At 42.8% G+C, this 14,607-nt stretch overlaps 1 protein-coding gene across 1 annotated transcript in view; it reads left to right on the top strand.

The window, feature by feature from the left end:
* Positions 1-14,376, top strand: part of SLC20A1 (solute carrier family 20 member 1) — a 15,258-nt gene extending 882 nt beyond the window's left edge. The window contains exons 2-11 of the mRNA XM_024743755.1: positions 21-636; positions 812-952; positions 1,140-1,225; positions 5,963-6,059; positions 8,512-8,631; positions 10,200-10,472; positions 10,593-11,151; positions 11,744-11,929; positions 12,479-12,563; positions 13,399-14,376. Of these exons, the coding sequence (XP_024599523.1) occupies positions 291-636; positions 812-952; positions 1,140-1,225; positions 5,963-6,059; positions 8,512-8,631; positions 10,200-10,472; positions 10,593-11,151; positions 11,744-11,929; positions 12,479-12,563; positions 13,399-13,560 (2,055 nt within the window). The 5' untranslated portion in view covers positions 21-290 and the 3' untranslated portion in view covers positions 13,561-14,376. The remainder of the gene's footprint in view (positions 1-20; positions 637-811; positions 953-1,139; positions 1,226-5,962; positions 6,060-8,511; positions 8,632-10,199; positions 10,473-10,592; positions 11,152-11,743; positions 11,930-12,478; positions 12,564-13,398) is intronic.
* Positions 14,377-14,607: the final 231 nt, after the last annotated feature.

Raw genomic sequence — 14,607 nt, 5'->3', positions numbered from 1 at the left:
TTATCCATCCCCCCTTCCAGGATGAACTTGCGTCCTTTCTCTTCTCCGCCATGGAATTCTGCTCCGTGCTTCTAGTCCTCCAGAGCCAAAGAAACCCCAGACAACAGATGCCCATACGCAGCGTATAGCAGTAACTCCCCAGCTCGGTTTCTGTGCCGTAGTTTACAGTATTTAATTTTATATAATATATATTATTTATTATAGCATTTTTGATACCTCATATTCTGTTTACACATCTCGAAAACCGCTCAGTAATTCTCTGATTAATTAAAGAACCACTACTCTAGAGAATGGCATCTACCATGGCAACGCTGATTGCCACTGCTATTGCTGCTACTGCCGCTTCTGGTCCATTGGTGGACTACCTATGGATGCTCGTCCTGGGCTTCATTATTGCATTTGTCCTGGCATTCTCCGTGGGAGCCAATGATGTAGCAAATTCGTTTGGTACAGCCGTGGGATCAGGTGTAGTGACCCTGAAGCAAGCCTGCATCCTAGCTAGTATCTTTGAGACAGTGGGCTCCGTCCTGCTGGGGGCCAAAGTGAGCGAAACCATCAGGAAGGGCTTGATTGACGTGGAGATGTACAACTCGACACAAGAGCTGCTGATGGCCGGCTCTGTCAGTGCGATGTTTGGTAAGTTTTTTATTCGTATTGTCCTGATAGTGGCGGGTGAGGAAATTCTTACCATGGGTAGTTCCACTCTTGTGCTCTGCCTTGATTCAGATTATTACATTCAGTAATACGCACTGCGTACATAATGGAATGTGTCACTTCTGTCACGTACTTAATAAAACTTGATGTGTTTCAGGTTCTGCTGTGTGGCAACTAGTGGCTTCGTTTTTGAAGCTTCCCATTTCTGGAACCCATTGTATCGTTGGTGCAACCATTGGTTTCTCCCTGGTGGCGAAGGGGCAGGAGGGGGTCATGTGGTCAGAACTGATAAAAATTGGTATGTTTAATTCTAAAAGGCTTTTTATTCTTCTTGTCGTGTTACCATGGCGTTGTGTATGGGAGAAAATGGTGTAAAATTGGAGGGACGGGCTAAAGTTTTGAAAAGAGAGGACTAAAATTTAAAGTGTGTTTTGGTTTCTGGTTTCCATTAGTTGACATTTTTTTCTTAATGTGTTCTATTCCAGTGATGTCTTGGTTCGTCTCACCGCTGCTTTCTGGTATTATGTCTGGAATTTTATTCTTCCTTGTTCGTGCATTCATCCTCCATAAGGTAATCTTTCTCTCCCCCCATGACCTGTACTGAGTCACAGTCAGTGGTGTTCAAACCGATGGCATTATTGCAAATGTGATCGGTGTGTAGGAGTGTGGCCTTGGAAAGTTAGAAAAATTCTTCGTTTTGTATACCTCTCGTATGTTGAATTTTCTGAAAGAAGCAGGTTTTCAATACCCAAGAAGTCATTCGGGAAGGAAAAATTGAACACTAGAGTGTGCCAAGACTGAAAGAAAAAATTAAGGAAATGTATTTGGAGTGGCTTTGTTTACCTGTATGCAGATTACTACCTCAAATCACCATCATATGCAGGCCAGTCTGCATTGTAAGCTTAGGGTTCAACAGATCACAGTGTCCTGGGTGACTTTTTCTTAGCTGCCACTTAAAGTGGAGTCGTTTGGGTCCCCACATAGTTATTTGTAGAGTGTTGATTATCGAAACCAGCTTGTAAGCTTCATGGTGGACACCCTACCTCTCACAGTGACTTGACTCTGATAGCTCAGAATAGGTAAAAAGGAACCAGTAAAGGTAATTCTCGTTTTGTTTTTCTTGGCAAAAAAAAAAAAAAATTCCAGACAGCCATTTAATTTCCTGTCCATTTGAAAATCCCTTTTGAGGGACCTGATAGCATTTTTTTCTAATCAAGAAGTCTGATGCTGGCTCCAAAATAAATGTAGACAACAAGGGATGTTGTCGTTGGACTGAGTTACAGTAAGAATAAATGCTTTTTTCTCAGGAAACAAAGTTGTCCTTTTCCTGAGGTGAATGGCTCTTAACGGTCCATTGTAAGTTCTTAAAAATTCTTCTGAACTGAAGAAATCTGAGTGAAGGGAGATAGGTAGCTTAATCCCAAGGGGTAAGAATGTATTCAGAGCCATTTGTTTGGTCTAGTTCTTAGCTTCTCTAGGGAAGGATACGTACTTTTCTATAGAAATTCAGTAACTGGTAAAGTGACTCACTAATCAGTATTTACCATGGCCTGCGTCTAGCAAAAGATAGCAGCGTAACACTTTGAAAACTTGAAACCTCTATAGCTTGGTATAATTTGAGAGTAAACGGTTGATGTTAACGGACTCAAAGTTTGGCAGTGTCTTATTTAGCAAGCGGGTAGTGAATAGCACCTACCCTCCTACTCCCCACAGCTGTGGAATGTGATAATGTGATGCTTCCATTTGAGGCTTAGTAGTAGTCGGGGATCAGAACTCTTCGTCCTTTTAGAACTGTATAGCTTGCTCCTTACCAGAGAAGCAGGAGGATTGCTGGGATCCCCTGTTATGGATTTGTGCTCATAAAGGTTTACACAGGGTCTTTGTGGATTATTGAGAGACAGATTGTTCCGATTCTGGAGAGGCTTCGTGTGTCTCAAGCCAAAACAAACTTCTTTTCTGGAGGAGGAATGGTCATGCTTTCAGGTGCAAAGTGGGATTTTCAGGTCCCCAGAACTCTCATTTGGGGAACGCATGCCAGGCATTTTTATCCTCAGTTAGAGACCTTAAGTTAGATATATGAACTTCTTGATTATATATTCCTCATGGGGTATGAGGATGGACATGATCAAGAATGATTGGAATAGGTCTTCCCTGGTGGTCCAGTGGGTAAGACTCTGTGCTCCCAGTGCAGGGGGCCCGGGTTCAATCTGTGGTCAGGGGACTAGATCACGCACGCATGCTGCAACTAAAGAGTTCGCATGTCGCAACTAAGAAGTCCGCATGCCACAACTAAGAGATCCTGTGTGCCGCAACTAAGATCCGGCACAGCCAAAATAAATAAATAAATATTAAAAAAAAAAAAGAATGATTGGAATAGTGTTTAAAACTATTCAATATGGACTTTGAGAATCTACCCGCACACACACACACACACACACACAGGCAGGCACATACTCTTGTGTTTAATCTACCAATAACAGATGAATTTTTAGGTGATGAGGCTGAGTATTTCTGGTTACTGTTAGATTTTAAGTCTCAAGAAAACATCTTTACACTAGTAACCTTTGGTGGTCTTGGCTGTTAAAATCTAAATATTTGACCATTAAGATACTTTCCAACTAAAGATTCTGTTTTGGAAATTAACATTAAAAGTGCCTTTAAAAATTTTCAATTTTCTGAATGTTCCAAGGGTGTTGGGTAGTCCAGTAGGAAAAAGCAGAGTGGAGGTTAAGGATTGGGACAATAAACAAGGAATGGGGGAAAAGGAAGTTTTCCTGTTGAGTGTTTAAATTCTAGTCAAAGAAAGTGGGCCGTTCAGCATTCTCCCTTCTGTCAGGAATCTCATTAAATATATCTAGGGCATCTTTTCAAACTTAGGAACTTTTTTCTTTAGTTTACTGGAATGTCCGATGTATAAAAAATGAACTATTATGGTTGAAAATGGGTTATGAAGACCCCCTGTCCCATCCCATATAACTGGATGATGAGATATTTACTTACAGGTAAAGTTTTAAGTGTTAGGTGAGTCATACGGTGGTAAACATTCAATAAAATGTTAGCCCTGGTTACCTCCTTGGGGAGTGGCTAAGAGGAATTTGGAGGCAGCAAAAGGGAGAAAGAGAAGCCCCCACAAATGTCTAGAACCCTTATGGATTTTGATTTCGGGGGGTGGTGTTAGGTTCCTTGGAGAATTTCTTAAAAGCACAGATAGTTCTTAGAAGAAAAATGTATATACACCTCAGGTTCATAACTTTACCGACTACCCTTGGGGTGGGACCCACATGGTTGAGTTACTCAGAGATGATGAGTTTTTTTTTTTATATTAATTAATTAATTAATTAATTTTTTGTTGCGTTGGGTCTTTGTTGCTGCACGTGGGCTTTCTCGTAGTGAGCGGGGGCTACTCTTCGTTGTCGTGTGCGGGCTTCTCATTGCAGTGGCTTCTCTTGTTGCGGAGCACAGACTCTAGGCGCGCAGGCTTCAGTAGTTATGGCATGCGGGCTCAGTAGTTATGGCTCGTGGGCTCTAGAGCGCAGGCTCAGTAGTTGTGGCGCATAGGCTTAGTTGCTCTGCGGCATGTGGGATCTTCCCGGACCAGGGCTTGAACCTGTGTCCCCTGCATTGGCAGGTGGATTCTTAACCACTGCGCCACCAGGGAAGCCCTGATGCTTAGGTTTTATTGGCTATTTTTGTTTTGACCAGTTCCCTACCTGTAGCATTCTCTTAAACTACGGATAGGGAAGGTAATATTCGGAGTGGTTTTTGTCGAGGGCCCATCTCTGCTGATTTGGAATGGCACCTCTACTTTCCGTTTCCTTGATCTTAAGCCATTACCTCACTCTTCTGATGTATTTGATTCTTCTCCTTGTCTATTCCTCCCCAAGATTTTCCATTGGATTGTGATTCAAGATAGCATTAAACCTTTGGGCTAACCACATCTTTAAAGCTTAGCCTTCCCACGTATTCAGATCTGTGCTCTTGTTTTTAACTCTTGTTTCCAGTCACACTGGCCTCCTTGCTGTTCCTCAGACAATTCAAGTGTTTGCCTCAGGGTCTTTGTACTTTCTGATGTCTCTGGGATATTCTGCCCTCCAGGTAGCCTGCTCTCTGGCTGCTCTTTTTCTACCCCTGCGTGTGTACCTGGCTTATGGCTTGTTGACCTAACACATTTGTGTCTTTGTTCCACTGATGGTCTTTGGAGTATCTCCCGCACCACCCCCAAGAATTAAAGTGTGCGCCTCCTTCCATCACGGCCTCCTTCCCCTTCTTTTTTCTTCATAGCGTGATTCTGTACTAGAATGTAAGTGTCAGTTCTGTGAGAGCAGGAACTTTGTCTCATTCACTCCCATATTTTAGTGCTTGGCACGGTCTGTTAAATGAGGAGGTGACCTAGTGTACGATTGATTTTTATCTTAGCACTTTGGTAGATCACTAGTTGTGGCATATTTATCAAACGTCTAGATAAGATGGTTGTTGCTGGCATACTCTACTACATGTTTTCTTTTGCAGGTATAAAGTCAGGTAAGAAATGTAGTATCTCATAGTCTGTTTCTTGATCTCTCTTACATAGTACATTTTCAGGTGTGTGCTCAGATTTTATCTGGACATGAGGTACCTTAGAGCACTGGGGGTTGAAACTGATTATTCAGGACATCACCAGTCACTAGTAATAGGTAGCCTTGTTAAGAATAACAGCAACAGGGACTTCCCTGGTGGCGCAGTGGTTAAGAATCCGCCTGCCAATGCAGGAGACACGGGTTTGAGCCCTGGTCCGGGAAGATCCCATATGCCACGGAGCAGCTAAGCCCGTGCGCCACAACTACTGAGCCTGTGCTCTAGAGCCTGTGAGCCACAACTACTGAGCCTGCATGCCACAACTCCTGAAGCCCTCATGTCTAGAGCCCATGCTGTGCAACAAGAGGAGCCACCGCAATGAGAAGCCCGCACACCACAACAAAGAGTAGCCCCCGCTCGACACAACTGGAGAAAACCCAAGCGCAGCAACAAAAGATGCAACGAAGCCAAAAAAAAAAAAAAAAACAATAACGGCAACAAAAACCTAACCAACCCCCAAACATTAAAGCAAACACAAACTTAAATTCAGATGGATGTAGAAGATGAGATCAGCCTTGGTAGGGGAACTTCCAGGAGCAAATGTAGGAAAAGACCATTTGGCCTTGGAAGCTACTATGGGGAGATAGTTATTGGAACTAATTCCTGAAGCTGCCCTTTGATAAGGTTCTATGGAAATGGGTTAAGTTTTTACAGCTTTTAAGATCTTGAGCTTAATGATGATGGTATTTTACAGGCAGATCCAGTTCCTAACGGGTTGCGAGCTTTGCCAGTGTTCTATGCCTGCACAGTTGGAATCAACCTCTTTTCCATCATGTACACTGGAGCACCTTGTAAGTACATATCAGAATATTTAAATGTGAATTTAAAGTTGTTTCTAAAACTTGCATTAAATGCCCAATTTACCCCTTTTTGTTTACAGGGCTGAAATCTCCTAGAAGGTGGCTGGCCTGCGCCCATTTCAGAAGGCTGCAGGCTAGTGTATGCTGAGTTAACCTAGATAGTTTTTCAACCAAAGAGACCTGCTCAGATTCTAAATCACTACAGACCTTTACTCTTTAGTCTTCACAGGATCCACCGATAATTTGATCTTCTCCCTCCCTCTTTCCTGTCTATGCTAAAAATACCGGAATTGATGTTACCTCGACTACTGAAGAGTCATTAGTTATACTTGGTCTTCGATAATCAGTCATTTAGGACTGGTTTGCTGGATATTCTCATTTTTCTCTCCCAAGTGGAGCTCCTTTTTGTTTCTAAATTTACTCCCCTGAATCTGCTTGAATGAGAAGAGTTGGGATGTTTAACACCTGCCCTAAGTGCACTTGGAAGAAGAATTCATGCAGCTAAGAGGAAAAATATTTGTGAGAATATAAAGATTGAAATGTTGATTACTTTTATGTTGGAACGAAGGCAAAGCATGGATTAAATGGTGATACGTGTTTCATTTAGCAATTGAAAAAGATTGATAACCTGTAACTTGTCAGACAGGATAGTACATGTCTTGATCAGTCAGTTTTCCTGTCTAGGTTCATTTGGCCTGATGGCCTTTGATCCGTCAGGTCAGTGGCTTTCAATCTTTTGACTGTTGTGACACACTGGAAGAAAGACGTTGTACCTTGCTGCCCAGCACACACATACTTAGAGAGGGAGGGGGAGAGAGGGAAAGAGAACTGGAATAGTATGTTGAAGCTACTTAACCTTACTGTGTGCTATGCAGTCATATTTGCAAGTATTCTTTTTAGCTTTTTAAAATGCTCATTGTGGCCCACCAAACTGATTTCATTTCTGACTGATGGATTGTAACTTGCTTTGTAAACCTCACTGAAGTAATAAGTCACTGACCAAAATTGGAGTTAGCTAAGTATTTTTAACCACGTCTTTGTTAGAATAATCAGGAAAGAAATCAGGCAACTTGATGAGGATATTGATCTTATTTAGGGGATACCAGCCTCCTTACCAAATGCTACAGGCAGAGGAAAGCTTGCCTGCTGCCTTTCCATTCTGTTTTAAATTGGCTTCTTCATGTTAAACTAAAAAAGGCTCCGTGAGGCTCTAAGCACTGATGTTTTATGTGGTGGCAGCAAAGCTCATAGTTCAGTGAAATCAGAAACTTGCATTTTCAGTCGTCTTTGAAAAGGGAACGTGGGTATTTTTGTCCTGTCCTTTGGTCGATCATTTACAAGAAAGAACCAGTCTCATTTTCCTTTTTTGGCTTGGAACGTAGGCAAATTTAAATTGTGATACAGAGATTGATTAAATTTCATGTATATTTTAGTTTGTGTGACTAACTGCATGATTAGAATTGATAGCAGGAATTAAAATGGAAAGATTTAGTCATCACAGAACTTTGGTTTTGAAGGGGCCTCGATTTATATCTGATTTTTAAATACCGATCATTTTGAGGAACAATAGAATTTCCATTTTATAAGTAATTCCTAATATGCAGAACAACCCCAAGTAACTAAGCTGTTCTTGGATAAACCACAGGTCATTATAACATCCTTTAGGTTTAAGTAGTGTTCTCTAGTGCTTTGCTTCGGTCATTAAATGTAGACGAGTGGCTTGGAGGCTGTTGGCATTTGAGTGATAACCAGGTGACTAGTTAATGGTCCCTGAGCCATGCGAGCAGGAGGCATGTCTCTGTTTAAGATGTGGCCTGTTAGTGTGATGACCACTCTACTATTTTCTTTTTGTGAAAGGCAGCCCTTTGAACTCTTCTTATCCCTTGATAGATAAATGTATCTTAGGTTGATAACGCGTCCTAAGGGATAATCTTGCTCTAAAGGATTTTGCTCGTACAATGGATGTGATAACTTCCACAGAGAACTAATTATATCAGTATGAGAAATGTGACGACTGGGGCACTTTCCTTTTCTAACGTTAAAATCTTATGTGCAAACATAAGGTGTGGCCGCTCCCATCTGGAGGCTGGGCAGTGGGAAGCTTCCGTTTATTTTCATAGCTCGTTGCAGTTGCTCAGTGTGGTAATCTGTCTTCTGAAGCAAAGAAAGGAAAAAGCCTAGTATGTGAAGGAGCTTGGGAGATGTCAGTCTAGCAGGTGTTTAAAGTAGGCCAGACTGGTGTGGATTTCACATGCTCTGGGATTTTTCTCCCAAATTTGTATAGCCACGAACACAGTAAATCCCGTGGACCTAAGGCTGGCAACAGCTATAAAGGGTGATGGGCTGGCTTGGGGAACCCCAGAGTCCCCAGAGGAGGGTTGACACATTATTACAGGGGGGCAGTTGCCCTGGGGTTTTCAAGATGCACCATTTTATCTCCTAGTGCTGGGCTTTGACAAACTTCCTCTGTGGGGTACCATCCTCATCTCGGTGGGATGTGCAGTTTTCTGTGCCCTTATCGTCTGGTTCTTTGTATGTCCCAGGATGAAGAGAAAAATTGAACGTAAGTAACACGTTGTAGCAGAAAATCTTAACTAGTAATGCTGTGCTTGCTTCTTTGTGTGTAGCCGTCTGTAAAAATCTGCTACTTGGATAGATTGGTAAAGCCAGAAAATTTACATGGAAATTTGCGGATGTAGGTTTATTGTCCAAACTACGTTCTTATTAACTTAAAATGACCTGAGACCTAGCCATAAGGCCTATTTGACCTTATTTGGGCCGCCAGACAAGCTAGGCACTTAATCTATTTTTTCTTTTTTTTTTTTACTGTACCTTGATCACTTGCCAGTGACATGCTAGATAAATACAGAGAAGTTGTAGTCCACATTAATTGAGAAGGATGAGGATACCTTAATGAAAATAAAAGGTAGGTATGAAGTATTTTCACAGGAAACATTTACATGGAAATGTAAATCCAAAACCAACGCCTCCAGATTCAGATACTCAGAGCTATGCTACTATATTATCTGACTTCAGATTTGGTTCATTTTCAGAATTGGAGCACAGATTCCAGAGGTAGACATTTTCGGGTGTCATGAAGGGATCATTTAGACCATTAGTGTATGTAGTATTTCAGTATAATCAAATATGGCATACATTTTGGTTAGTATAGGTCTTAATTAAATCTCGTATTCCTTCCCTTACTACTTGAACTCTCTTGAGACGATCTTTTTCCGCCCTTTTCATCTGCAAATGCTCGGGTGGTGACATAAGTTTGTTCTTTGAAGAGCGCAGGGCTGCACGGACTGCAGTGGCACCGGGAGAGTGCTGCGTCATGCAGCTGTGTTCAGGAGCCTCCGAGAGGCTCTGCGCTAGTCTGGCGGCCTTCAGGACTTCGTGACCTTGATTCTCCCTCAGTCTGGGAGAAGATGAGACAGGTCTTGCTAATGTTCTGTACCCTGGTTGGTAGCTTGACCGGGATTCCTGAGTGAACACGGAAACAGACTGGGCATTGGTACAAAGGCAGAAAACGTTCCCACCTGGTCGTGGAACCTTGAACCATAAGGCGCATGTCTTTGTTTTCTAGAGGTGGAAATTCAAGTCACCTTCAGTTGCCTGCGTTGAGCTGTGTCATTTTGCTTGAACTCACAGACTGAAATTTGGGGCCAGTTTTTAAAAAGGACGTGCACTAGATGCAGTCAGAATTTTTAGTTATCTGTCAGCCCCGTGCTTGAGCTCCTTTCCCCTCAAGAAGGGGTCAGCAGGAAGCTCAGGACGGTTTCTACATTTGTGAAGGGTTCTATAAAGAACAAGAATTTATAGCAGAGTCCACAGAGCCTAAAAGATTTTTACCATCTGGCCCTTCACTGAAAAAAACTTTGCAACCCCTAGTAATAGGGTGTTCTGCATTTGTATCGCTGGTTTCTTCCCAAGTGAGAGATTAAGCGATACGGCAAATAAAGCAGACAGGAAAATTATCCTGAATTTTCACTGAAGTTTACATGTGGTCTTATTTTGAGAAGGATTTTTTTTTTGTTTTTTTTTTTTTTTTTTTTTTTGAAGTGAGGGAAAGGGGAAATGTAGAGCAAGTTAGTTTGGTCAAAACCAAACAAAAACATCCTTCTTTTCTAGGAGAAATCAAGTCTAGTCCTTCTGAAAGCCCCTTGATGGAAAAAAAGAACAGCTTGAAAGAAGACCGTGAAGAAACAAAGTTGTCTCTCAGTGATACAGAAACCAGGAATCCCGTCTCAGAGGTAGGGTCAGCAGCCACTGGGCCCCTGCGGGCTGCAGTGGAGGAGAGAACGGTCTCGTTCAAACTTGGAGACCTGGAGGAAGCTCCAGAGCGAGAGAGGCTTCCCAGCGTGGACCTGAAAGAGGAAACCAGCATAGATGGCACCATGAACGGTGAGTGGACTCCTCTTTGGGTGGGGAAAGGCGAGTTTCCCTTTGTCAGCAGTACTGCTGCAAGGCTCTGTTCGGACTTGATGCTCTGGGCACTGAGTGTAACCTTTCGGTCTTGGCCAGGTGCAGTGCAGTTGCCTGATGGGAACCTAGTTCAGTTCAATCAAGCTGTCAGTAACCAGATAAACTCCAGCGGCCACTACCAGTATCACACGGTGCATAAGGACTCCGGCTTGTACAAAGAGCTGCTCCACAAGCTCCATCTTGCCAAGGTGGGCGACTGCATGGGAGACTCCGGCGACAAACCCTTGAGGCGCAACAATAGCTACACTTCCTATACCATGGCAATTTGTGGCATGCCCCTGGATTCATTCCGTGCCAAAGAAGGTGAACAGAAGGGTGAAGAGATGGAGAAGCTGACGTGGCCTAACGGAGACGGCAAGAAGCGAATTCGAATGGACAGTTACACCAGTTACTGCAACGCCGTGTCTGATATTCACTCGGCATCCGAGATCGACATGAGTGTCAAGGCCGAGATGGGTCTGGGCGACAGAAAAGGAAGCACCAGCTCTCTAGAAGAATGGTGTGACCAGGACAAACCAGAAGTGTCTCTCCTCTTCCAGTTCCTGCAGATCCTCACGGCCTGCTTTGGGTCGTTCGCCCATGGTGGCAATGACGTCAGGTCAGTCGATGATGGTTCTTGGCACTGCTCGTGCTGTTTTTATGCCGCCTAATCCCTTCATAAGGCTCTGCTTGTGGCCTTGGTACTTATACCACCCGTGGGACACTGAATAATGTAGAAAGGGTGAGGTAATAGCAATTAATTGACTTAAAAAAACGGGAAGAAAAATTTTTTCTTCAGAGATTACAAAGAATATGTTTGTTTCTGTAGGTGATAAACACATACATCTTCCACAGAGAAGCCTTTTATCGAGATGGGAGCCAGTTCTTTGATAGAATCACTGTCCCCTAGAATGAATTTGTAGGTGGTTAATCCTATTTCTGTGGTTTGTCACCTGTTCATTGGAACCCAAAATTTGCTTTAGTTGGGCCTGTAGGAAGACAGGCCACCAGATGCGTGGCGTTTCCCCCCTGAGAAGAGCTCTCATTTTCTTCTGTTGTGTGTGTTGGGGTTCCATTTATTCCCTTTGAAAGAAAGACCAGTTTCTAATGAAAGCTTTGCTTTAGAAAACTTAGTAGATCAGTTAACAGCTAGATTCTTGCCAAGTTTTAGTTTTGCCTGAAAAATCATCCCTGCCCTCTTTTTCTTTCAGCAATGCCATCGGTCCTCTGGTTGCTTTGTACCTGGTTTATGACACGGGAGACGTTTCCTCAAAAGTAGCAACACCAATATGGCTTCTGCTCTATGGTGGTGTTGGTATCTGTATTGGTCTATGGGTTTGGGGAAGGAGAGTTATCCAGACCATGGGGAAAGATCTGACACCAATCACACCCTCTAGGTAAGTTGGTAAAGCAGGTCTTATTAGGTTAATGCTCATTTTCTTAAGATACGTAATACTGTGCCGTGGTACTCCATAAAGTAACCAAGTTTGTATAAGTTCCCGACGTTCCTCTCTCTTTGGTGTGAACTTTTTAGATTTTCCTTATCGTCTGGCCCTTAAACATAATTTATCTGTTCAACTCCGGTGGACTCTTTTTAACAAAATAACTTATGAGAAAGATGTGTGTGCTAAGGCTTACTAGCTATGTACATTTGGCTTTTATCTCTGTCTTTACGGAGCCAACACTGACGTTTACCAGATTCAAAGTAAAAGTGCAAGCTTTAAGAATGGGCTTCCAGAAGACCTTAAAACCTCAAATGCTGGAAAAGAGAAGAGCAGTCTCATGGCCTGATTTAAAGCAGATTTCAGGAGTTAGAGCAAACTAAAGATGTTGGTGGAGTTTTCGTCACCGGATAGAGCACAGCAAGATTGTGTGAGCTTTGGGGTAGTGCTAACTTACCAAAATTTAAGTTCCATTCTTGACAAGTGATCTGTCTGTGTCCACAGTGGCTTCAGTATTGAACTGGCATCTGCCCTCACTGTGGTGATTGCATCGAATATTGGCCTTCCCATCAGTACAACACATTGTAAAGTAAGTGTAACGGAGAGGTACTGTGTCTTTTGAGTGGTTTTGGTAGATACGTCGAGAGGTATTTTTTTCTTTTTGTTTTTTGGTTTTTTTCCTTTGATGATTTGGTGTTACACCGTGGGAGTCTTGAAGAGTTCACAAGTTTAGGACGAGTTGACTCTAAGAATGTAAAGACACGTTGTGCAGTTTCTAGCGTCTGTTGCTTTTATTTAAGCAGATAGTATATTTTCTCCCCAAACGGCGCAAGAGCCCCTTTTTATAGAGGTAGCAAGTCTGTGAGGCTTGTTGAAGGGCAGTTTATTTGAAGCAAGCATATATTCAGAGCATCTCAGGATTGAAGTCCTGAGAAACTTACTGAGTCCTAAGGTGGCTTGATGACCATCTAATAACCATAGGGTAACTGTAGGGAAAGGAAGAAGCTGGCTTCCTTAAGGGAATTTTTAAGTTAGTTCATCATGGAGCCTTTGAGTCATTCTTTTTCTTCCGGAGAGATCTACGGGTGATTGGCTATTGGGTCTGATAGCAGCCTCCCTCTAGAATCTTTGGGGAACCTAAAACTTAAAGGAATCTATTATTAAAGCAGTTGTCATTATTATTAATGTAGCTCATTACATTCCAGCAGCTCAGAAGGGAAAAGGAGTTTTCTTTCCCTCTTTTACCCCAGTTAGCACAGATTCCGTGACTGGATTTTATACTGCCCTTCGTCTTGTTACAAGCCGGCTTTCGTGGATCGGTCCGGCAGTCTGGGGCTCCTTACCTACCTGAAAATCACGGGTCTGTTTAACAAAATGCCATTGGCACTTCAGTAACCAGTTTCCTTGATTGTTTTCTCCCATAGGTGGGCTCTGTTGTGTCCGTTGGCTGGCTCCGATCCAAAAAGGCTGTTGATTGGCGACTCTTCCGCAACATTTTTATGGCCTGGTTTGTCACAGTCCCCATTTCTGGCGTTATCAGTGCTGCTATCATGGCAGTCTTCAAATATGTCATCCTCAGAGTGTGAGGCTGTTTGAGATGAAAATTCGGGTCAGTGTTTGGGACCACCGTACACATTCCTGTTCCTTTGAAGAATGAATTACAGTGTTATAGAAGACTGACAGGAGTCTCTTTAAAGTTTGGGAGCTGTGGGAGGGAAGCGTTACTTGTGCTATAATTGCTTTTGTGCTAAATATGACTTGTCTCAAGATTAGCTATGTAAAGTAGCCAGGTTTCCACTGGTTCCTGTTGAGGTTCCTTTTCCTTCTGGGCTGTGAATTCCTGTATATATTTCTCTACTTTTTGTATCAGGCTTCAATTCCATTATGTTTTAATGTTGTCTCCGAAGATAACTTGTGATTTTTGTTCGTTTGTTTGTTTTGTGTCGTTTTAAAACGACCATTCAGAGCCGTTTGACAGTGTGCTCTGCTTCGTTGGTTTCACCAGCTTCTGCCCCAACACGCACAGGGACTTAACAGCACACACCGTAACCGAAGCTTCCCTTGTAGTCTCTTAGAAAAATAGTCATTTGTACCCTGCCCTCCTGTCGGCAGTGGCAGGTTCTGTTGGCATACGTGAACTTCTTCCTTACAAGGACAAGGTTCTTTGGACACGGTGAAAATTTAAGTTAGTAGTAACTTCTTTGCAGGCAGTTCACAGACTATGATTGCCAAGAAGAAGTAGGAAGAAAAATCCTTCTGGCAGTCTTGGTTATTTCTTTAAGATTTCTGGAAGCGCGGGATGGATGAATGCAGTGGAATATGAACTTTGGGTGAGTTAAACGGGCCAGCCTTCCATGTTCATCTGTCTACCTCTTAACTGAATAAAAAAGCCTACCGTTTTTAGAAAACATGTCTCATTGGTTTTGTTCATACATTTGAAGCATCCGAGCTCCCGATCAGTCAGCCTTATGCAATTCTTAGGAGAATGTGGTATCTTAACAAGTGAGAACTGCCCTCTAGCTTAAAGTTCCCCACTCCTCCCTGGTGCATTTCTTGTGATCCCAGAATATACATGACGTTCCTCCATGGGGCGTTTCTAACTGTTGGGTATTTTTTACCAGCACATCCTGGAC

This window comes from Neophocaena asiaeorientalis, unplaced genomic scaffold (assembly GCF_003031525.2).
Source record: "Neophocaena asiaeorientalis asiaeorientalis breed wild unplaced genomic scaffold, Neophocaena_asiaeorientalis_V1.1 scaffold114, whole genome shotgun sequence".
In the NCBI taxonomy this organism is placed as follows: Eukaryota; Metazoa; Chordata; class Mammalia; order Artiodactyla; family Phocoenidae; genus Neophocaena; species Neophocaena asiaeorientalis.
Note: the sequence above shows the minus strand (reverse complement) of the source record. Positions and strands in the feature narration are given on the sequence as shown.